At 42.3% G+C, this 21,048-nt stretch overlaps 8 protein-coding genes across 8 annotated transcripts; 3 read left to right on the forward strand and 5 right to left on the reverse strand.

Moving 5' to 3' along the window:
* Nucleotides 1-170: 170 nt before the first annotated feature.
* Nucleotides 171-4,582, reverse strand: LOC115562212 (uncharacterized). Its single transcript, XM_030383259.2, has 2 exons — nt 4,166-4,582; nt 171-2,590 (listed from the first exon to the last, which is right to left on the reverse strand). The coding sequence occupies exon 2, from the start codon at nt 2,555-2,557 to the stop codon at nt 251-253; it is 2,307 nt and encodes a 768-aa protein (XP_030239119.1). The 5' UTR covers nt 2,558-2,590; nt 4,166-4,582; the 3' UTR covers nt 171-250.
* A 251-nt stretch (nt 4,583-4,833) lies between these two features.
* Nup107 (nuclear pore complex protein Nup107) lies at nt 4,834-7,802 on the forward strand. The gene is made up of 3 exons (XM_030383383.2): nt 4,834-5,543; nt 5,601-7,299; nt 7,357-7,802. The coding sequence occupies exons 1-3, from the start codon at nt 4,971-4,973 to the stop codon at nt 7,719-7,721; spliced, it is 2,637 nt and encodes an 878-aa protein (XP_030239243.1). The 5' UTR covers nt 4,834-4,970; the 3' UTR covers nt 7,722-7,802.
* Nucleotides 7,761-8,482, reverse strand: Dpy-30L1 (Dpy-30-like 1). Its single transcript, XM_030383387.2, has one exon. It carries the CDS (start codon nt 8,350-8,352, stop codon nt 7,876-7,878), a length of 477 nt encoding a protein of 158 aa, XP_030239247.1. The 5' UTR covers nt 8,353-8,482; the 3' UTR covers nt 7,761-7,875.
* Nucleotides 8,483-8,496: 14 nt separating this feature from the next.
* On the forward strand, nt 8,497-9,007 carry LOC115562261 (ARL14 effector protein). Its single transcript, XM_030383388.2, has one exon. It carries the CDS (start codon nt 8,620-8,622, stop codon nt 8,959-8,961), a length of 342 nt encoding a protein of 113 aa, XP_030239248.1. The 5' UTR covers nt 8,497-8,619; the 3' UTR covers nt 8,962-9,007.
* Nucleotides 9,008-9,255: 248 nt separating this feature from the next.
* Nucleotides 9,256-10,357, forward strand: EMC3 (ER membrane protein complex subunit 3). Its single transcript, XM_030383386.2, has 2 exons — nt 9,256-9,541; nt 9,599-10,357. The coding sequence occupies exons 1-2, from the start codon at nt 9,393-9,395 to the stop codon at nt 10,188-10,190; spliced, it is 741 nt and encodes a 246-aa protein (XP_030239246.1). The 5' UTR covers nt 9,256-9,392; the 3' UTR covers nt 10,191-10,357.
* Nucleotides 10,358-10,816: 459 nt separating this feature from the next.
* LOC108649443 (uncharacterized) lies at nt 10,817-11,968 on the reverse strand. Its single transcript, XM_018098412.3, has 3 exons — nt 11,798-11,968; nt 11,552-11,743; nt 10,817-11,492 (listed from the first exon to the last, which is right to left on the reverse strand). Exons 1-3 carry the CDS (start codon nt 11,879-11,881, stop codon nt 10,953-10,955), a joined length of 816 nt encoding a protein of 271 aa, XP_017953901.2. The 5' UTR covers nt 11,882-11,968; the 3' UTR covers nt 10,817-10,952.
* LOC108649981 (replication termination factor 2) lies at nt 11,798-13,181 on the reverse strand. The gene is made up of 2 exons (XM_030383385.2): nt 12,995-13,181; nt 11,798-12,937 (listed from the first exon to the last, which is right to left on the reverse strand). Exons 1-2 carry the CDS (start codon nt 13,061-13,063, stop codon nt 12,095-12,097), a joined length of 912 nt encoding a protein of 303 aa, XP_030239245.1. The 5' UTR covers nt 13,064-13,181; the 3' UTR covers nt 11,798-12,094.
* A 130-nt stretch (nt 13,182-13,311) lies between these two features.
* Nucleotides 13,312-18,129, reverse strand: LOC115562258 (phospholipase A1). Its single transcript, XM_030383384.2, has 6 exons — nt 17,879-18,129; nt 17,614-17,755; nt 14,311-14,459; nt 13,802-14,236; nt 13,523-13,727; nt 13,312-13,456 (listed from the first exon to the last, which is right to left on the reverse strand). Exons 1-6 carry the CDS (start codon nt 17,922-17,924, stop codon nt 13,393-13,395), a joined length of 1,041 nt encoding a protein of 346 aa, XP_030239244.1. The 5' UTR covers nt 17,925-18,129; the 3' UTR covers nt 13,312-13,392.
* Nucleotides 18,130-21,048: the final 2,919 nt, after the last annotated feature.

The raw sequence follows: 21,048 nt of genomic DNA on the forward strand, positions 1-21,048 counted from the left end.
AGCTCTGCTAGGTACTACATTCTAATGTGGTTGTATGAGAGAGAGTGATAGTGATTTAAATACCATAAGCAATAATAATCAGAACTATGGTCAGGAAACAGTACTTAAACTAGTAAAATGTAAAGTTTGTTCGCTTTTGCTTAGCTGCAGTTACAACAAGGATTTGCATCCAGTTTACAATAATAATAATCATAGTGCTCTGAACTGATGCGTTATCCTCTAATTAACTCTGGTATATAGTTTAACGCTATTATAGATCCTCGGTGTAGACCTCCTCTTCGGCAGCATAGTCGTCATTCTCAATAAAATCGCCACACACCTCCTCCTCGCAGCCCACTTCCATGTCGGCAAAATCACCGGGCATATCGTAGTACATATCTGTATCCTCAATCAGCTGCTGCTCATCTCTATCATCAACATCATCATCGTCATCGTCGACTGCATCATCATCATCATCATCATCATCTTCATCATCACCATCATCGATGTCATCGTCGTCGTCTTCTTCCTCATCCTCGTCATCGTCGTCGATGCTGGCCATTTGCTGCGTCTCGTTCTGCTCGACAGCCTCATCCTCGTCCAGCTCGTCTTCATCGTCCAGCTCCTCCTCATCCTCGCCAGCCGAGTCCATGGCCGGCTGCTGCTGCTGCTGCTGGTTCATCTGCTGCAGCATCGACTGCATACGCACCATGTACGCCTGCTGCTGCGCCTGTCGCTCCACGGCGCTGCATTTGCCCGTCGCTATCGGCGCCTGGGGTATCGAGGCTTGCTTCATGTTGTCCAGCAACGCCGTGTGCTCTCGCGTCACATGCTGAGCCAGAGCCGTGGCATCCGCATGCAGCGCCCCGCATACGATGCAGACGAGCGTCTCCTTCGCTGGCGTCGGCGGCATCGCTGGCATTGTCTGGCGAGCAGGCGTCGCATCCATGGCATGCGCCTGGATGTGCTTATTGAGATAGGCCTGCTGGCTGTAGGCCTTGCCGCAGATGTGGCAAGGGAAGGGCTTCTCGCCGGCATGGATCTTCATGTGCACGCTCAGGCTGGAGGCCTGGGTGAAGCACTTGTCGCACAGCTTGCACTGGAAGGGCTTCTCGCCCGTGTGGATGCGCATGTGGATGTTGAGGCTGCCCGACTGTGTGAACGAGCGATCGCACAGGGAGCAGGTGAACGGCTTCTCGCCCATGTGGCACTTCATGTGCTGCACCAGCTCCGAGCTGGCGCGGAATGCTTGCCGGCAAATGGCGCACTGATAGACCAGCTCCTGGGTGTGCATCCGCATGTGCTCATCCAGCAGCGCCTCGGCCTTAAACTCCCGCTCGCACTCCGGACACACGAAGCTCTCCACCGGCGCCGAGTGCGACTTCTGGTGCAGCAACAGCGAGCTGTAGTTGATGAAGCCCTTGTCGCACTGGACGCACTGATGCGGCTTGCGCACCGCATGCGACCGCATGTGCACCATCAGGCTGCTCGACTGGGTGAATGCCTTGGGGCAGAGCTCGCACTTGTACGGCTTCTCGCCGCTGTGGATGCGTATGTGAGTGTTGAGGCTGCCGATGTGCGTGAAGGTCTTCTGGCAGATGGAGCACTGGAACGGCTTGTTCGAGATGTGGGAGCGCACGTGCTTGGACAGATCGCCGGCGTTGGGGAACGATGCCTCACAGTGGGTGCACTGAAAGCACTTCTGCCCGTTGGCGCCCAGCTGGGCCACAGCAGCGGCCGCAGCGCCTTGGCCATCGCTGCTGGCATTCGTCTTGCTCCTCCGTCCGCGACGTCGCTTGATGGGCGCCGGCTCCAGACTCAGCGCGGGTAGCGGCGGCAGCGGCGGCGCCGCCTGATGTTGCACCACGGGCAACGGCACCACCGGCACTGGTGTAATGCTCAGCGATGGCTGCAGCAGTATAATGGAGGTGGATTCATGCGGATCTGCTGTCTGCAGCTGGTACTCATTGGGCTGTAGGCCAGGCAGCAGGCCACGCATGGGCTGTGTGGAGGCCACCTCCATATAGGCGCCGTTCTCCAAGCTCGGCTGTGTGTTTGAGTTGCTGTTGGTGCCGCCCACCGCACCGCCACGGCCACCGCCGCTGCTGGTGGTGCTGCTGCTGGAGGAGCTGCCGCTGCTGCTGTTGTTGCTGCTGCTGCTGCTATCGCTATCGTTGTCGCTGTCCGCTTCACTGCCCTCCTCCGCCTCCTCGTCGCTGTTCGAGTCGCTGTCATCGTCGCTGCGCAACGGCGCTGCATCCGCGGCCACTTCCAGCTCACAGACCGGCTCAAAGATCCAGCTATAATCTTTGCTGTCCTCCTCTGCCCCCTGCTCCAGCTCGTGCTGTTGCTGCTGCTGCTGTTGCTGTGGCGTCGAGTCGTTTGGATGCTTGCTGTTCATGTGCTGGTAGAGCGCCAATGGATGCACAAAATACTCCGCACAGCACATGCAATGAAATGTCAAGTCTGGCGGCTCCGGCTTTGGCGGCGTCGGCGCCGGCGTCAGCAGCGGCTGGCAGAGTATCGGCGTTATGGTCAGCGGCAGATGATGATACGCATTCTTCAGCTGCACGGCCATTTCTGATGCGATTTTCTGGCTATCGAGTTAAGGCTTTAAGGAGAAAAATTAAAGGGAATTTTAGATTTTTTGGCAACTATATGAGAAATAATATACTATACATATAATATCTTCTACTGTTTTTTTTTTTTTTTTTTTTTTACTTTAAAGAAGTTAACACTTGAAGTTCCTTCCTATTGAGATGAGTTTTTATTATGATGTAGAAATGTCAGTTCGGTTTGAGCTGTTCCTAAAGACTAACACATCAAGACAAACATAAATGCTCAAGATCGCGCTGTGTCGTCAAATTTAACATATATGTAAGTAAAATCCTCAAATGGAGTTTTTCCTTTGTAAACTATTTTTGTGCTGGAGTTAAGGACTGCACATGCTGGTCCCACAGTCATAAACATAAGTGAATTTGCGCCTAGAGTAAACATAGAGAGCTGCTGCAGGCAAGCACAATGGATCGAATTCTTCTGCAGCTAAGTACTGTGCGTGTCATATGTCAAAGGACCGATTGGAGAGCAGCCACAATTTATTGGTTAATGCTGGGCGAAATCAATTCAAAGAATTTCGATATGATTTTATGTGTAATATTATTTTTTAATATTGAAAATCAATAAGTAATATAACAGAAATTAAGATATAGGAAAAAATATTTAAATAATTTAATTTATTTTTAATTTTAAGTACGAAATTTTCGATCAAATAATTATATTTCCATAAATAGATGTGAACATATGTATATAATAAAGTAAATAAATAGATGTGAATATATGTATGTATATAATAAAGTAAATAAATATATCTGAACATTTATTTTTATATAAGAAAATAAATTTATGGCCTTTTTAGTTTTACTTCTCTAGCTATAAAATAATTGTATCATATATTTTTACTATTGCATAGAAATTATAAAAATAAAGTAAACCAAGAAACATGCGTCTGCTTGCATACATTTCATATTAACATAGAATATGTAATAAACTCTATATGGCTTGCATACATTTCATATTTACATAGAATATGTAATAAACTCTATATGTCCATCAATCTGTCTCTGTATCTTATTGACTCGTCTATAAACCATGCAATACAATATAAGAAATGAATAAATATAATTTTCTAAAATGTTACCAATTTTACTTTCCATGCAGTTAGTTATGTTTGCTATGGGAAATTTCTTCCCCTTATAAAAAAGTACCAATAACATACCGCTAAGGGATTTATATATAGATATGTATGTGTATGTATGTATATATATGTAAATAAACACATTTGCCGATACACTGTTTATATACCAATGTGCCCAAAAGTAATATGCTCGAGTTATTCGATTTTTTATTTGCCTCTCTCTCTATTCACTGGCAAGCGAATATGTAGAGTTCATTTGTTATAAAACTGTATTTATTTTAGGTAGATACAAACATGAATTCGTATGTATGTATGTATGTAGATACTTTATGCATATTAATGCATGCATGTTAATTTATGCTGTGGTATGTATATATACATATGCATATGTATCTATACATAAATCTGTATGCATAAACATGAATATATGTATACTTAAATACATACATATTTATGTACGTATGTGGGAAAAAATCAATTTCCGGTTCTTACCTTTTGTTGTGTAGTTTTTTAACTTAATTATATTTTGTTGGTATAGAATTTATTTCTGTATTAACATTTGTAGTTGGTTGCCATTTGAAAATAATCTTTGCCGTTTGCTTGCTTCCATATAAACTATATATATGATTATTTAACTGCACTACAGTAAAATTCAGGTTTACAGTTGTAATACATTTATTTACACAATTAGCGTCCAACAATTTGGCCAATGTCTCGCCATATTTCTTTATGCAATTATACACAGTATTTTCAACAATGATGCGGCTCTGCACTGCCAGTGCCAGTATAAAATTAAAGCATCACATTACCGACAACAAAAAAACGTCCTTTTATTGTTACAACAAAATAATAAAAACGACGCTTACTTTTAATTTTCGGCGCACGCACGTTCCAACCTCGCCGAGAATTTAAAGTTGCATGGCCAAGCTTGACATTCACAATGGTTTGCTGAGTCGGGTATCGTGCTCGTTAAACATGTTTGACAACAATACCACAGAGTATATCATATGACATTTTGGAGCAAGTGTAAGAATGCATGTCTGACAAAAAATTATATATTAATGATTTAGTTGTGCGTTTAAATACGTATATGCATATAAAATTTGGTATTGTATATCGAGGATTCAAGCAATTGAAGTGAGCTGCGTACCACGCATGGCTAGTGCTGTAAAACATCCAAAATACAGTGTTGAAGTAACTTGCATAGCAAAGTCCCGGCATTTTTGTCGCGTGTGGATATCTAAGATTATTAATATAAATATTAGATTATTAATATAAAGTAAAATAAGAAGCAACAATGGACAGTCCGCTGCAGCCCCAGCGCAGTCTGCTCCGTCAGCCTCTGAACAGTACGCAAAATAATCACACACACAATCTCTCCATAACCATGTTGCCGGAAGAGCAGGATTTGTTCAGGAACACCAGCTCAGGAGCCATGGGACTTCTATCTCGCATGCAGAATCGCACAACGCTTGGATTCGATGTGACTAGCATGAGCGGCGAAAGCACTCTGTTGACGGACAACGTCGATGTTGTAGATAACGGAGGCAATAAAGTAGACATACTCTTTGCGCACTTCTATGAGGTGCTACACACGCACAACACCACGAATGATACACTAGATGTGGTGCAAATGCTGGCACAGGCCTGCGAGCAAGTTGTCGAGCAACTGGAGCTAGAAATCGACCGTGGCATGGGCGGCAACCATGGTACAAAGCAGCGCGAGGCCACCGTCAAGTGGCTGAAGCAAGAGATTAACACCTGGCGTCTGCTCCACGCTCTGTATTATGACCGACTGTTGCTCCAAACCGATGCTCATGCGGATGACGAAATGCAGGACGGCCCATTGTTGGGCGGTAGCGAAAAGGAGGTAAGTCTGATCTGTACTTCATGTGTTCAATATTTAATATGAATATCTGTCTAATAGGTCATCCAGCAGCTGTACTCCATAAATGCGCAGCTACGTGAGTACCAAATGGTAGTGGATTGGCTGGAGAAGTGCTACGAGGAGAAGGATCAGGCGAATGCCCTCCAGAGTCACGACCGTATGATGGCCTGGGAGAACACACTCTTCCAGCTGGAGAATCTACAGGGAGCCGCCTTTGGTCGTGGCCATGAGATATGCAAACACTTGGATCCGGATGCGCCGGTGCGTGAGGGCAAGCCCCTGCACGCCCTGGACATGGAAGACAACGCTCGTCTGGGTCGCGCCATTTTTGCAGCCATACGCAGCGGGAACATCGACGAGGCGCTCAAGTTGTGCAAGCACTTTGGCCAGACTTGGCGGGCGGCCATCTTAGAGGGCTGGCGTCTGCACGAGGATCCCAACTTTGAGCAGCATGTGCCGGGCCAGCTCAATGAGAAATTGCCAATCGAAGGCAATCCTCGTCGCGACATTTGGAAGCGTTGTGCGTGGATGCTGGCCGACTCCAAGAAATACGATGAGTACACGCGCGCCACGGCGGGCGTCTTCTGCGGTCACCTAGGCGCGCTGAAGACGCTGCTGCACAACAACTGGCAGGATCTGCTCTGGGCATACATGAAGGTGCAGATAGACATCCGAGTCGAAAGCGAGATTCGCGGTTGTTGCATGAAGCGATATCAGCCCATGCCGGACGAGTACTGGAATGGCAAAATGACCCTGGAACAGATCTTCGATGAGCTGAGCGTGGCCAAGGATGTGTCTGTGCGCGACTATGCGCAGAGCCAACTGGGCGTTATCCAACAGCACATCATACTGGACACCTGCGGCGAGCTGTTGCAGCACATGTGTCGCTGGTTGGACGCCGTGCCCAAGGACTCGCAACTGCCGCCGCATCAGCTGCGCTTCATGGCGCACATTGTGCTCTTCATGCGCCAGATTGGCCGAGTGGAGCAGCAAGGACAGCTGCAGCAGGCCGAACGCATAATTGCCGCTTATGTAGATACGTTGATCAAGCGTGGAGATTCTCAGGCCATTGCCTACTATACGACGGGCTTGCCCAACAAGTTGCAGGTGCAGCTTTACGCAAAGTTCCTCACCAAAATCGATCAGAAGCGACAGCGGGAACAGGCGTTGGATGCGGCTGTGCAGGCAGGTCTGGATGTTGAGCAAATCACCCGTCATACGGTCGAGATCATACGACAGGAGAATGCTCCGGCCAGCGCGCTAGGCGAACCCCCAACTGGGTCCATTTCAGCAGTAGACAAACGTAAGATTCACTCACTCGAGTATCTCCTGCATTTGCTGGAGCAACGAGGTGAGCTGCTCTGGCAGGCAAATGCCATGATCCGTCAGTATCTGGCCTGCAGCAAGATCGAGTGTGTGCGTGAGGTGTTTACTCTGGTGCCCGCGGACGTGACGAACCAGTTGATCACGGTTTATGGCTCCCTGGATAACTTGGGACCCCGCGAGGAGTGCAGCCTGAAGGAGTTCCTCTGCTACAAGGTTTACCTGGCCGGTGTGGATAGCTTCAATGACTGGACGCGCCTGCAGCAGTCCCGGCCCCAACCACCGCAAAAGGACACACAGACCTCCGGCCCCACGCAGGACAATTTCACGGAGCGCATGAATGCGCAGCACAAGGAACAGACTTACATGTTGGAGCTTGCTCGCTGGGAGCAAAAGCTCATCGAACAATCCAAGAGTAAGATCCGTGCCCAATCCTATCCCAATAATCCCTAATCTCTCTGTTCCCCTGTAGTGACCACCGATGCCCTGTTTAATGTGCTGGTGTTTCCTGAAAAGGGCTGGCTTTGCGATCCTTTCATCCCGAAGGAGCCGGAGAATGCAACACAGCTGCATTGGGAGAACCGACTCATGCAGCTGGAGAAACTGCGCTCCATTTGTTTGCCAGAGATTGTGCTGTTGCTTCACGATGTATTAGCCAAGTCATTTGATTATACGGCCTGCATACGACTGGCGGATGAGATTGCCGACGAGCGTCGGCAGTTGTACAAGGTATTCACGAAACAGAAACTGGCCGAGGTGCTAGCCAAGATTGCCGACACATCGCTACAGCTGCTCAACAGCAAACTGGATCCCTGGGGTTACCCGATCACTGCCTAAATGGAATATATTCTGTTGTTTAAGAGAATGGTGCGCGAATGCCATTTAATATTATTATATATTTGTATTTGTAATTTTAAACATTTATTAGGGACTTTCACTTACAAAGCTAGGGCAACGGGGAAACGTTGGGAACAAATACGAGACACTACATCTAAGTACTGGCTTCGGTGGCCACCGGCTCTTCGCAACCGTTGCTGTGCTTCAGCAAGTACGAGGCTAGAAATTGTATGGGATCAGTGGGCCGCTCGCGAGCCAACGCCTGCAGACCGTGAAGCAAGACGGGCGCGACTGTCTGATCGAGATATTGGCGTGTGGGCAGAGCGCTGGGATCGGCCCGCGTCGCTGTTGGCGCGCTTGGCTTTTTTGCTGGCGGCGGCTGCTGAGCGGTGCTGGCTGTCGTAGCCGATACTGGTGCAGCTGCTGACGCTGCTGTTCCTGTACTGGAACTGGAATTGTTGACTGAGGCTGGTGCCGGGGCTGTCGTTGCTGCTGTTGGCGCCGAAGTTGATGGCGTTTGTGCATTGCTATTGGCAGTAGCTGCACTTGCGGCACCGCTGGCCTCTTTAGTAGGCTCCGCCGTTGGCGGTGGATTTGTTGTTGTTGCTGCCGAATCTGCGTTGGCTTCCATCGTTCCAATCTCTTTGATATTTCAATAAATCGAATTCAGATTTGTTGGCGTCGCAGGAGGTGAGTATTTGACTTGGTCATATGTTGAACCAATGCTCTCGATTAGAATGGTCACACTTATTCGTATTCTGTAACAAATGCATTATGAACGTAAGGGTTGTGCGATAATCGACCACGGGTGTAAATATCGATAAGCTCAACTTGCATTGGTTATCCACATTGGTGTTTCAACAAAATATACAAAAATATATTAGAAAACATACTAGCAATGAGTGCTCGAAGCTTGCGACAGCGTCCACAACGTAAGGAAACCATAGATGATAACAGCAGTACGGAAGCAGAAAGATCCAAGAGGAAAGTCAAGAAGAAAACTTGCTATAATGGCAAAAACAGCGCATATGATGAATATGGAAACATAAGATCCAATGGCTTAGATGTTTGCGATTGTATGAACGAGCAATGTAGTGGCTGTTGGTACGAGTGCCGCAATTGTGGGTCAACCAGATGCGGTCCACAGTGTCGCGTCAATCGCAAGTTCTTCTATGAAAATATTGTGTATGACGGCAAAGACCTCACAATATCGAACAAATACTGTTCTGGAAAAATGTAATTGTAAACTAATGATTGAACTCATACCATAAGCTGATAATGTATAAGTTAAATGATTAAATTAAAAAGGTACTATTATATATTGTAATAAATAATAAATATATTCAATGAAAACTTTATTAATTTCGATTGGCGATAGCTGAATATTAGCGTCGGTTGCAAGCTAAATGTGGCTGAAAATAAGCAAGCTTTCTATATAATATATAAAAATATTTGTAAATTTCAAAGGAGGCTTTTCATTAGCCATTTATTTACCGGTCAGGCAAAGATTTAAATATATTTCCTTCTAATTTACTCCCAAATCGATTATTGTCAGTCATTGCTACTTGATAGATCCGATAGTTTTAATTTTCCATACACATCCATCTCTAGCACCAAATTCGACGGGTGCTGAAAATTTAGTTGAATATTAAGTCTAATTATTAATTAAATATGACGGAGCTTCTAATAGATCCCGATATACGCGTGTGGGTTTTCTTGCCCATCGTACTAATCACATTTTTAGTTGGTATTGTGCGCCATTACGTGTCCATTCTGATATCCACGCAGAAAAAAGCAGAGATGACCCAAATCATGGACAGGTGAACAAGGTTCATTTATAAAGTAGAATTTTTCTGTATGAAACCCCATTCTTACAGCCAAGCCATGATTCGCGCTCGGCTGCTGCGCGAGAATGGAAAATATCTGAGTGCCCAGTCGTTCTCCATGAGAAAGAACTTTTTCAACAACGAGGAGACGGGATATTTCAAGACACAGAAGCGCGCGCCGGTCGCACAAAACTCATCGGCGATGCTGACTGACATGGTGAAGGGCAACTTTATAAATGTGCTGCCCATGGTCGTTATAGGTGGCTGGATCAATTGGATGTTCTCAGGCTTTGTGACCACCAAAGTGCCATTCCCTCTCACACTGCGTTTCAAGCCTATGCTGCAGCGCGGCGTAGAGTTGGCCTCCCTGGATGCCGCCTGGGTGTCGTCCGCCTCATGGTATTTCCTGAACGTCTTTGGCTTGCGTTCCATTTACACGCTTGTGCTCGGCGAGAACAACCATGCGGATCAGACACAAGCCCAGGCCGATGCAATGACCGGTGCAGCAATGACCATGCCCCAGGACCCAAAGGCGGCCTTCAAAGCTGAATGGGAGGCACTGGAGATCACGGAGTATCACAACGCGCTTAAAAACATCGATACGGAAATGTTGAGCATCGCCAACGAAGCCATCGCATCCTAGCTGCGCCCAAAGAAACCGAAAGTTCCGTATAACAAGCGTGAGAGTTTTTTTTTTTTTAAGGTTTACCTATTAGTAAAATTTAGACGACGGATTCTAAACGAAGCAGTGAAGTTTGTTTTTGAGTCATGAGTCTTGCAATTAATAAACTATTATGTCTACGAATCGTACTTTAGTTGTTCCTCTTATGTGCCCAACAGTAGTTACCAAGTGTCCCATGCCACTCCTAAATCCATAGTGAATTCTTAATATATATAAATTACACAAAATAAAGTAAATTGAGAGACGATCGTGAAATCAGGTAATTTAATAATGAATTTCCCTTGATATCTCAGTACAACGGACAAGAGAGTGAACTGCGGTCTAAAGAGAGGATCTGAGCAGTTCGGAAAATTGGAGGTTTGTTTCTCCTCGGAGCTGAATTTGGGGTGTATTTGGAATTCCGATTGTCATTTGAACGAATTGGAAGATCGAAAGCTGAACTGTTTTGTAAGCAGATCTGAAATTGGGCTATATCTATATCAGAAGATCGGGGGTTGGATTATATGATCCCTGATGCTGTTGCCAGATAAAGCTTCATGTCATCTTTCCTTAAATCAACCTTAACGAAATAAAACAAAAACGGAATATATATTCTTAATCGATTCTTGTATTCCTACGACTAGCTAATTTAGCTGTTACTCGGCCTTGGCCTGGGCCTCTCTCCAGTTGCGTGCACAATCTAAACATATAACTGAACATTTGAACATTAACAGCAGAAATATCTTAATAATAGGCTTCCTCGGTGGCATCGGTCTGTGCCGGCGGCTCCTCTGTTGGAGCCGCATCAGATTCCGCAGTTTCTGCCGGGGCCGGTTTGCCACTGTCGGAAGCGCCCATCTCCATTTCGGTCTCTGTCTCCACTGGTGCCGCCGACTCCTCTGTTTTGGCTGTTGCCGCCTCGGCACGGGCCGTATTCAAAGGCGATGGTGGACGAGCGGTGGGCGGTGCCTTGAATTGTTTCTCCTTCTTTAGATCCTTGGGCTTGCCCATCAGCCGGTAGTCATTGGGCAGCTCGGCTTCAGTGTAAAGCTTGTCAGTGAAGTAGACGCGTCGGATGCGCACGTTGGCGTGCACCTGCAGCGAGACAGTCTCCAAGTAGTTCGAGCCATAGGCGCGACGTGTAAAATCGGCCAAGTTGAATTGTATTTGATTCCAGCCAGGCGACATGCCCATGGGCATGGCTGTGCAGAATGGCTTCACAGATGTTTTGCTCTGAAAGTTCGATACACGGAAGCGGCGCATAAAGCGCTGATCGTCCTGAATCTACAAACGGGTCTCCAATCAGATCTAACCTTACATTGAATATAGCTCTGTAGCCTCACCTTAACTTCAAAGCAAAAATATTTGTGCATATTTTTTATGAGCAGCACCAGAAATGGCAGCTTAATACCCAGTTCTGCCTTGCAATCGCTGGGGCAATGTACAAATGTAGTCGAGACGTTCGATCCCATTATTTCCAGTACCAAAGATTTGATATCCTCATCGTAAACGCGTTTGATATAACCATTTTTTGTCTGCATATAGGATTCTTATAGATGTCTATTCGACAGCGCTTGCCGTATACTCACATATGTGGACCATTTGTCCAGCGGGGAGCTGCCCACGCTGTAAAGAACCGTCAGAAATCCCTTTTGATAGGACGAGCGATACATATTGAAATCTCTCGTGTAAGAATCAGTTACATATACTAAACTGAAACAGTACCTACTGTTTCTGTTTTTACTTTAAGGATATTGTGATTGAAAGCGTACAGCAAACTGAACTCAGATCTTAAATCTATGTAGAAGTCTAAATTACAAACAAATTGTAGCTGATCCAGTGGGCGAGTTCTCCCTTGTCAAAACAGGTGTGAGACAACTCTAGGATTAATTGTAGAACGGATTGTAGGTGATCCAGTGAGCGCGCTCCTGTTCCTTATCAGTTTTGTGGCTGGTGAACAGAGACTTGTACACATCGGTAGCCTTTGGATCCTTGGCTACGCTAAAATCTGTTTTAAGACGCTTCAATTCTGGGTCTTGCATAGCATTGACGGCGCCCAAGCGTTTGGGATTGGCCACAATTTTAAGCTTGTGGCTGGTGCTGCTGCTGGTGGTAGTGGGTTTCTCTACTCCTTTGGAAGTGGAGGCTGGCTCTTCTTTTGCTTCTGTCTTGACGCTTGTTTCCGTTTCCGTTTTCTTGGAGTTTTTCTTCTCCTTTTTGGCAGACTTGCGTTTGGCTTCACGCATTTCACTCTTGACTTTCATCAGCTCCAGATCCTCATCGTTGCCATTCAGCACAATCACGTCTTCTACACTGTAGGGCACCTGGCAAAGTGGACAAGAACTGGCCATGCTGCCTTTGATTTGTTTCAGGGCCCGCTCCGACATGACACAGCCGCAGGTCCACAGCGCCACGAAACGAAACTTGCCCGACATCTCCAGGCCGATTAGCTTGCATATATAGGGCGCATGCCGTGTGTCCAGCAGACCCTCGGTCTTGTCTTCATCCGTGAATGCAGGATTCGGAGTCAATTGCAGCGTCTTGATGTCCTTCAGACTGCGTATATGCGCCGAGCCCTCGGGCATTTTCTCCTTCTCCAGCAGGCGTTCGATGACACTCTGTTTAGAGTAGAGGCGTCCCATAGAGCACATCGCAATGGGCTCCTCTAAACGCTGCTGGGTCAACGCACAGTGCAGCCACCGAAACTCACGCTCAGCATCTTTGTCTTTCTGTAAGAGTATTTACTATTAGAAAGCGAATGGCTGGTATGAGACCAATTTCCTTACCTGTTCTGGCTTTTGCTTAACTCGCACAAGCTCATCTCGTTTTGGTATGGTACCGCCATCGCATCCCATGTTATATGATTATCAGATAAAATCTACAAATTTATTAATTCCTTCTATTTATTTTTTTTTCTCCCACTTCTGTTGTTTTTATTATGACTGTATGGTAAATTAGTGATGTTCAATTATCGATAGACTAATATTTGTTCGATAAGTTATATCGGTATCGCTATTGGGCTCTTGGCACGATAATTTCCCTGAAATAACAATTTCCCTAAAATTGAAATATCCCCGACATTTGGCGCCAATGTAAAAATTGAAATTAGCGTGGTTTGATTTCCTCTACATTTTATTGTTAATAACTAACTTACAATAACTTAACTATAAAATATTAGTAATTTCTATGAATCCACAAAAGGACAATGCTTTGCAAATGGTACATCAATGCAAATGCAGCCGCGTGCTCTAAAATTAAATAAGATATATGTGTTATATTGAGTAATCATAAAAGTTAGAAATAATTTAGCTTACTCGTCTGGCGCATCATTTCCTATTTTATATTCCCGCAGCAATGATACGAACTCAAAGGGGTTAACCTTACCGTTAACTGGCAAACGTCTAGGCCCAGATATATTGACACAGCCATTCGGGCAGGGCACGCCCATAAATTTGGAATGCTTCATGGTGGCTGAGGCCAGGTAGCAAATGCTCAGAAAATGTGAGCAGCGAGAGCGTCCTAAGTTTCGAAATGAAATGAAATAAAATGAAAGTAGTTAAATTAGTATATATTTATATAAATGTTGTTCTCACTAATCGGATTTCCCTTGCAGTAGGGCTGCACCCGGCCTCCGTTCACACAATAGTTGAGATGTCCCGTATTGTCCTCCTGGCCAAGGTAGCCGGCATTTGTGTGGAGCACCTGTATAACACTGGCATCATCGTGCGACAGTCGGAATCGATTGCTCTTCTTGCGCTCAATGAGTGGACGTGCTGGATCCAGCCCAATGATCCGGTACTGCTTTATCGTCAAGTGATTGCTGATCATGCCGCAGATGTGGGCGCCCAGTGAATGGCCCACACAGGTGATTTTCTCACGCTCGGCGCCATAGTGGGTGAGAAACGAATAGACCTGGGCGGTGCACTGCGCCGTCAAACGGGTGTTAATCAGCGAGTGCAGGTAGCACGGATAACGTGTCAGCGGACGCCAATCGACAGTTATCACATTGAATTCCCGCGACAGGTATGCTAAAGCCAAAGACAATGAGGCGTTTTAAAGGTCTTCAGTCGTCGATCGGCGCAACTATTCCATACTCACTAACCATCCCGCAAAAATTGCAGATGCATGTCAACCGCCGTCCCATTGAAGCCGTGCACTATGAACACCGTCTCGCGCTGCTTGCTGAAGCCGCCCTTGTACAGGGTCAACGGATTGTGGATGTTCAGCGGCAGCCCCATGCGCGGCCCATTACTGCAACCGAGAAGCGAAAACTGATTAAAATTATGCAAACGTGCCCAACTGATATTCATATCTAGGAAATGACGCAGCTAATCGCTTAGCAAACTTGTGTTACTTGAGCTATTTATGCATCAGTGATTCTGTGTGAGGCTAGCGATCGAATATGCTGTGACATAATGCAGATCGGAAGGGTAGCTCAAAAGACAATTGTTACATAATGTAAACAGGAATTTCGATGTGATTGCTTATATTTCTATAAAAGTGGAAATTATTTACCAATACTATAATAATATAATACAATACAAAAATAAAACAAGTAAGAAGACTCTAGTCGAGACTGCTCGACTAGGAGATACCCTGAACCCTCCAAGCTGATATTCTTATCAATCTGCACTTCTTTTATGCATGCACACATACATTTACATGCATCCACCCTCACGCGCCCGCGCTCTGCTAACTGCGCAGTAAGCAGCGACTGCGCTTGGGCTGCGCTGCAGTGTGGGCAATAGTATGAGAATTTACTTGGTGAATAACTTCTTTTGTAAACATACGATCTTAATGAAACTTTCTGGGCGTAATTATATGGTCAAAATATGTGTACATTCCAAAGCACAAGTCTCTAGTACTTGAAATACGTTTTTTACAAATTGGGGGCGAAGGGGGCGTGGTATCAAAAATCTGTTGATTACAAAATGTTTGTATTCATCATATATATATACACAGTAAATCTGAAGTCTCTACATCTTATAGTACTCCGATGAGGCTCAAAAAACAAAATCAATTTTTCGATTATTCTCGATAAAAAAGTTATCGGATGAGTTATCGAAAAAATAAAGCAAACTCGTACTGCGTATGGTATACACGAGTATGCACACAAAATTTCAGCTCTCTAGCTTTTATATCTTCTGAGATCTCGGCGTTCATACGGACGGACGGACGGACGGACGGACGGACGGACGGACGGACGGACGGACGGACGGACGGACGGACGGACGGACAGACGGACAGGGCTATATCGACTCAGCTCATCGTGCTGATCAAGAATATATATACTTTGTGGGGTCTGCGATGATTCCTTCTGCCTGTTACATACTTTTACACAAAAACATTATACCCTGATTTCCCATTTTCAATGGGTTCAGGGTATAAAAAATATTTAAACCTATAGATGTAAAATTTTCGCTTCATAACTTTAAATTGACAATATTTTTGTTAAGAAAACAATTTTATTAATAAATTGTATATCTATAGCTAAATGGACATAGAAGTTATTAATATTAAATCATTTAAACAAGAATTCAGCTTCGGCAGAAATAGCAAAGTTGTATTTATTTTTTGATTTATAATTAAATTCCTTGCAGCTTGACTGGTTTCAGATTCAGCTAAATAAATCAATCATTTCTATCTTAAGCTTGTAAGTAGCCCACGCTAAGCTTCTTCAATGTACTTTAACCCGTGAAGAAAGTAAGTGTGTCATCGCTTGAAGCGCCTCTAAATGACACAATTTCAAGTGCCATAAGTTTAAATCTGACCCGATCAACGAAAGTTCGTATTTAGTATCTTATACTAAGAGTTCTTTATGGTAGTCATGGTTTAAGTTTTGTTGTATATGGCTAAGCATCTGTGACCTGACAATTTCCTCAGTTTCCTCTAGTCTGCTGGCTATATAATGGCAGCCAGCTTAGTAGAAAAGAGTCTATTAGCTATAAGAGATGATCGTTTTGACGAATGTCCGTCCCCCTGTCCGGCATGCTGTTCGTGTGGCTGCATGCATAACCGAAGCTCCATTAAGATTTCAAACATGCTCGTGCATTTTTTAAATTAATTAAGTAATATTAGCCACTAACTAGGGCCGTAACAATTGACAAAATAATCAAATATCAACAGCATTTTAGAGCTAGAAATTACAGTTATTAAATTATCTTTTAAAGGAAGTAAAATACCTAATCAATAAATAGAGAAAATATACAATTTATAAGATTTCATAAAGATTTTATAAAAATAATATAATAGTAAACATAATTAAATATTAAGCAAGTAGTATAACAGTTCCATAAACTGTTCTATAGACTGTTCTATATACACACAAAAATTCATGTCTGTTAACTGAACTCTTTTGACCGTTAAATACATTGAGATTGTGTTCCACTTGGCTTTGATCGTCCTCGTTCGTTCTTCAAGTGAAACTTTCCAGTTTCTTAGCTAAAAGTTGTCAACATCGATGTATCACGTAATCTGTGGCATTTATTACATTCACATTCACTGGCCAAAATAGGCAACTGCACTCTGCCTGGTCACAGACTCGGACTCGGACTTGGACTTGAAGTTGGAGTTGAACTGGGAGTGGGTCTTGGTCGCATTTCGTTTAGACTAGACGGCCAGACAGGTTGAACGACTCGCGAGGAGCCTAGTTTGTACAATATTTTGTTTTCAATTGCAATTGATGTCACAGCCTCGACCGCCTGCGGCCGGCATCTGCAACAGGTGGTTATTTATACTCGTGCAGGAAGTGAGTCGAGTATATTGGCTTTGATTAGTGATTGTCCAGGCAAGAGACATTTAATTTTAAAAATGTAAGCTGAAATTTAATGTATGTGTATATTATATACATATATGTTCCTATGTGACAATATTACTAAAAGGGGTTCAAAAGCCAATCCCAATTTGCTCATGAGGAATCGAAAGAAACAGGTTTATGACCTACTATACAGATATACCTATAAATACCGTGATCAGCCGAATGGAACAAAGCAAATTAAAAAACATCTCATTTTGCATAAATATAGCTTAAATTTACAACAGTGACGCGTATCACGCAGTCAGTTACGCCCGCATGTAATATTCTCCCTCGAATGTGGGTCAGATTGGAAAACAAGTTGAAACGCCTATAAATTGTAAATTTCTTCAACCCATATCCTTGTGGTGGTTGCACAAGTTTGCTTCGTCGCTCCTCCGAGCAGTGGCCTAATAATCGGTCTGAAGAGTTCCGCCCGGGCTAATTGTCACAGCTGCCGATTTCTCACACTTTCACCCAAAATGTTTGCGCGAACTTTAAACTTTTTTTGTTTTCGCATAAATTAGACGGATTGTGAAGATTATCGCACAAGGTCTTAATTGGCTGTCAAAGCAGAAGACATTGAGGTAGAGGCCGCCTTGCTGAACTTACGGCGCATAGAGACGGTGCTGTATATAGGGACTGGGGCAGAAGTTTTTGTCGCGCAGAAAACAGCGCAACACGTTCACATCCAGCGCTCCACTGTTTAGCAGATTTTTCCAATCCATTTGGTTCAGCAGCAGCGTTTGAGCATCTGCAAAAGTTGTTAGATCGTGAGCGAAACCTTTTTAGTCTCATTAAATTGCTGTTGTTGATTTTCGTTTACTTTACTTATTATTATTGTTATTATTTTTGCTGTTTGTTGTTGGTTTTGTACCTTTGGATATCAGCATTAAGAGGCAGATCGCAATTAAACATTTCATTGCAGTTGCACTTTTAATTGCCAGCTAAATATAGATGTGTGTGTAGGTGTTTGCTGTCTCTTTCTCTCTCCCTCCCTTGGTTATGTTTTTATACTCTTTTAGCAAACTTATTATTCGCGGTAAATTTTGTTCACATTAATTAGTGTTTTACATGCAATTGCAATTTTGTTTTGATTAATTGTTGAATTTTTACGTTTTATAAAAAACTCATTATGTTTTTGTTTACTTTAATTTTATAATTTACTACTAATACTAATTTAAATATTAATAACAAATTAAATTCACTGCTTCCAAATTTTTTGTTGATTTTTTTAAATTAATTTTTATTTGATTATAGAATTAAAATAATTATGTTTGTTATAATTATTTTTAAAGTAATTATTAGTTTTAGATTTTTTACTATTTATATATTTTTTAAAGCATTTTATTATGTATTTCATTTACAAATATTTTTAATTACTTTTTCTCATAATAATTAATTTAATAATATTTTTGTCAAGTTATTTAAATATTATTTATAAATATTGATGTTCTTTATAGTTTAGTATATATACAAAAAAATACAATTCTTCCTTCACAGTCGAATATTTGTCACTGTTAAATATTTGAGTTTTATTTATTTTTATTTATTTAAAACTTATTTATTGTTTAATTTAATTTTAATTAATTTAAATATTTAATTTTGTTTAAATTTTGTTCATATGGGCGTTAATTTCTTTGGATATTTTTTTTATAATCATACGTATTTGTATATATGTATTTTTGTTTTGTTTTAATAATTTAAATTTTCAGCTTTACAAAGATAATATAATCCTTTCTCTTCATAAATGTGACAAGTTTTGAACACGCTTTCGAATTTTTTGCTCCAACGGAAACTCGATATATAATCTATGTAATTTATTGCTTATTTTCGATTTCTGTTGTTCACATAACTCAAATAGTTAACACACAAAATTGTCCAATTGGAGTTTAAATCTGTTGGCTAATTGAACCGCGAATGCTTTTCACGTCTTGCCCATTCGTGCGATGCGCTTCGAATGCGAAGAGATAAAAAGGCCGCGCAAATGCAGTCGCTGCCAAAGAATTTCGCTGTCGCCGTCGCCGTCGAGTCGCTGCCTTGACTTTGGCCAGCCTTAGGCAGCCTCGAATGCTTTTCGCCGACTCTTTCTTTGCAAACTCACACGCAACGCTGCACTGATTTTGTATATTGTATTTCATGGAGCGGATATTACAGCCAAAGTCGTTTGCTTTGCTAACGATCTGCCATCGCCTTGGCCATATGTGTTGTTATCTTAGCTGCATCTATGTGTGTATTTAGAGACAAACCAAGTGTTTAAACAGAATAATAAGTGCAGATGAAAGTGTATCAAATGCGACTGCAAGTTGTGAATGAAATCGATTCGTGCTTAGAATTTCCGTTTTAGCTATTGTATACTATAGTTTCATATGAATCGAAATAATTGATTTGCCGCAATATGCCATGGATGTATAATGAATGATATAGTAATATAATACATATATAGATAAAAGATTTTTGCTGCAATTAGACTCGAACCAAAGTATATTCCAATATAAAGATATCAAGCCCATATAAAACAAATATTTTAGCCAATCTTTTACAAAATATTAATGAATACTTATCATGTACTAAATATTTTATAAAAAATAAAATATTTAAGCTTTTAATTATGAGCAGACACCTATCAAATGTGTACTGCCTTTACTGCCTTAATGAATATCACTTAAAATACATTAATATCTTATAAATTATAATCAAATGTTTTGGTTTATATGAGCTCTTAATGATTTCATATTATATATAAAATACCATTAAAAAGTTATTATATACTCAATTACAAACACATCTAAAATGAAGTTTAATAGGGTCTCAAGGGGTTAAAAGGAGGGTCTCAAAAAATTGGAATCTCTTATTTAATCCTATATCACAAAATTTTCCTTACTTAATTCATGATTAAAATTCTGTTAAATTTCACATCTACATTTACAGTGTATCTAGCATTCCAGCAGTTTGTTTTTCGGGCTTGCTTTGATTTTGCTTTTAGCTTTGCGTTTTGGCTTTTGGTTTTGTTTTCGCTTTTCGCGTTTTTCGCGTTTTTCGCAGTCAACGTCACTTGGCCCGCCGTGTGTTATCATCCGCGGTTTTCGGCGCTGTAATTTGTTTTTCTCCCGTGCTTTAGTTTTTCATTTAGCCCAAGCACGATATTATGTAAATTTCAAATTGTTATAGATACTACATATATTTTAATGCGTACACTCACTTTGCGGTCGATTTTGTTTGTCTTATTTATAATTAATTATTATGAAAGATTGAAACGAAAGTGTTGGACATTAAACGTAGAAGAGGCGTTCAAGTTTGTTGCCTAAGTCTTTCGGTTTGTTTTCGTTTCTCTGATAGGATAATTTCATATGATTTCAGGCAAATGTCTGCACTTCATGTCACTCCAAAATATTATCTAATAAATCTTTTTCTCCAGAGCCAATTTCATGCTGTGCACCGCATAAATGTTTTTCCAACTTTTCCAACATGTTTCACTTTTCCATTAGCCTCTTTGTAGGCAAGAGACGCAAAGTGGTTTTGTGACAAAATATCTGAAGCCCCCCCAACAAGGGCACATGAAAAGTGAAAGATTGCTTGAAGATTAAATGTGGTTCAAGTTATGTATGAGGTAAAAGTTGGACGACCGAAACTAGACGCAGCTTGGAACAATGCATACTTTAGGGGCATGGAAAAGGCTTGCAAGCAGGTTGCCGAAGGCATTTTCCTTGAATTTTCTATAGTTTAAAATAAATGGACAAGTGGACAGAAAAATTGGAAAGTGCTTTGGGAAAGGCGTAAAATAAGTAAATATGATTAATGTAAATAAATGTGCATAATATAAATAAAAATATATAAAAAGATATATGTATATCTGAAAGAGAAATAAATATGCGTAATATAAAAAAATACAAATAACTGATTAAAGTAATCTTAATATATATATATATCATAAATCTTTATAAAGATATACATAGATCTATCAACCATACAAGGCTTATTTCTATATTAGGCGTCTTACCTAGATGAAGACAATTTTTTAGGTATATTTTCAGCATCTTTGACCGT

Source organism: Drosophila navojoa, chromosome 3 (assembly GCF_054131105.1).
Source record: "Drosophila navojoa isolate 15081-1374.11 chromosome 3, UAZ_NAV_1.0, whole genome shotgun sequence".
In the NCBI taxonomy this organism is placed as follows: domain Eukaryota; kingdom Metazoa; phylum Arthropoda; class Insecta; order Diptera; family Drosophilidae; genus Drosophila; species Drosophila navojoa.

What these genes read in the sequence shown, in the direction of transcription:
- EMC3 (XM_030383386.2), top strand. Translation starts at nt 9,393, where the DNA reads ATGACGGAGCTTCTAATAGATCCCGATATACGCGTGTGGGTTTTCTTG. An exon ending in ATGACCCAAATCATGGACAG is followed by an intron (nt 9,542 to 9,598) that starts GTGAACAAGGTT and finishes CCATTCTTACAG; the next exon opens with CCAAGCCATGATTCGCGCTC.
- LOC108649443 (XM_018098412.3), bottom strand. Translation starts at nt 11,881, where the DNA reads ATGTATCGCTCGTCCTATCAAAAGGGATTTCTGACGGTTCTTTACAGC. An exon ending in TGGACAAATGGTCCACATAT is followed by an intron (nt 11,744 to 11,797) that starts GTGAGTATACGG and finishes TCCTATATGCAG; the next exon opens with ACAAAAAATGGTTATATCAA. An exon ending in ATTTTTGCTTTGAAGTTAAG is followed by an intron (nt 11,493 to 11,551) that starts GTGAGGCTACAG and finishes ACCCGTTTGTAG; the next exon opens with ATTCAGGACGATCAGCGCTT.
- Dpy-30L1 (XM_030383387.2), bottom strand. Translation starts at nt 8,352, where the DNA reads ATGGAAGCCAACGCAGATTCGGCAGCAACAACAACAAATCCACCGCCA.
- LOC115562212 (XM_030383259.2), bottom strand. Translation starts at nt 2,557, where the DNA reads ATGGCCGTGCAGCTGAAGAATGCGTATCATCATCTGCCGCTGACCATA.
- LOC115562261 (XM_030383388.2), top strand. Translation starts at nt 8,620, where the DNA reads ATGAGTGCTCGAAGCTTGCGACAGCGTCCACAACGTAAGGAAACCATA.
- Nup107 (XM_030383383.2), top strand. Translation starts at nt 4,971, where the DNA reads ATGGACAGTCCGCTGCAGCCCCAGCGCAGTCTGCTCCGTCAGCCTCTG. An exon ending in TGGGCGGTAGCGAAAAGGAG is followed by an intron (nt 5,544 to 5,600) that starts GTAAGTCTGATC and finishes TCTGTCTAATAG; the next exon opens with GTCATCCAGCAGCTGTACTC. An exon ending in GCTCATCGAACAATCCAAGA is followed by an intron (nt 7,300 to 7,356) that starts GTAAGATCCGTG and finishes GTTCCCCTGTAG; the next exon opens with TGACCACCGATGCCCTGTTT.
- LOC108649981 (XM_030383385.2), bottom strand. Translation starts at nt 13,063, where the DNA reads ATGGGATGCGATGGCGGTACCATACCAAAACGAGATGAGCTTGTGCGA. An exon ending in TTAAGCAAAAGCCAGAACAG is followed by an intron (nt 12,938 to 12,994) that starts GTAAGGAAATTG and finishes ATACTCTTACAG; the next exon opens with AAAGACAAAGATGCTGAGCG.
- LOC115562258 (XM_030383384.2), bottom strand. Translation starts at nt 17,924, where the DNA reads ATGAAATGTTTAATTGCGATCTGCCTCTTAATGCTGATATCCAAAG. An exon ending in CAGCACCGTCTCTATGCGCC is followed by an intron (nt 14,460 to 17,613) that starts GTAAGTTCAGCA and finishes TCTCGGTTGCAG; the next exon opens with TAATGGGCCGCGCATGGGGC. An exon ending in GGAAATGATGCGCCAGACGA is followed by an intron (nt 13,457 to 13,522) that starts GTAAGCTAAATT and finishes ATTTAATTTTAG; the next exon opens with AGCACGCGGCTGCATTTGCA.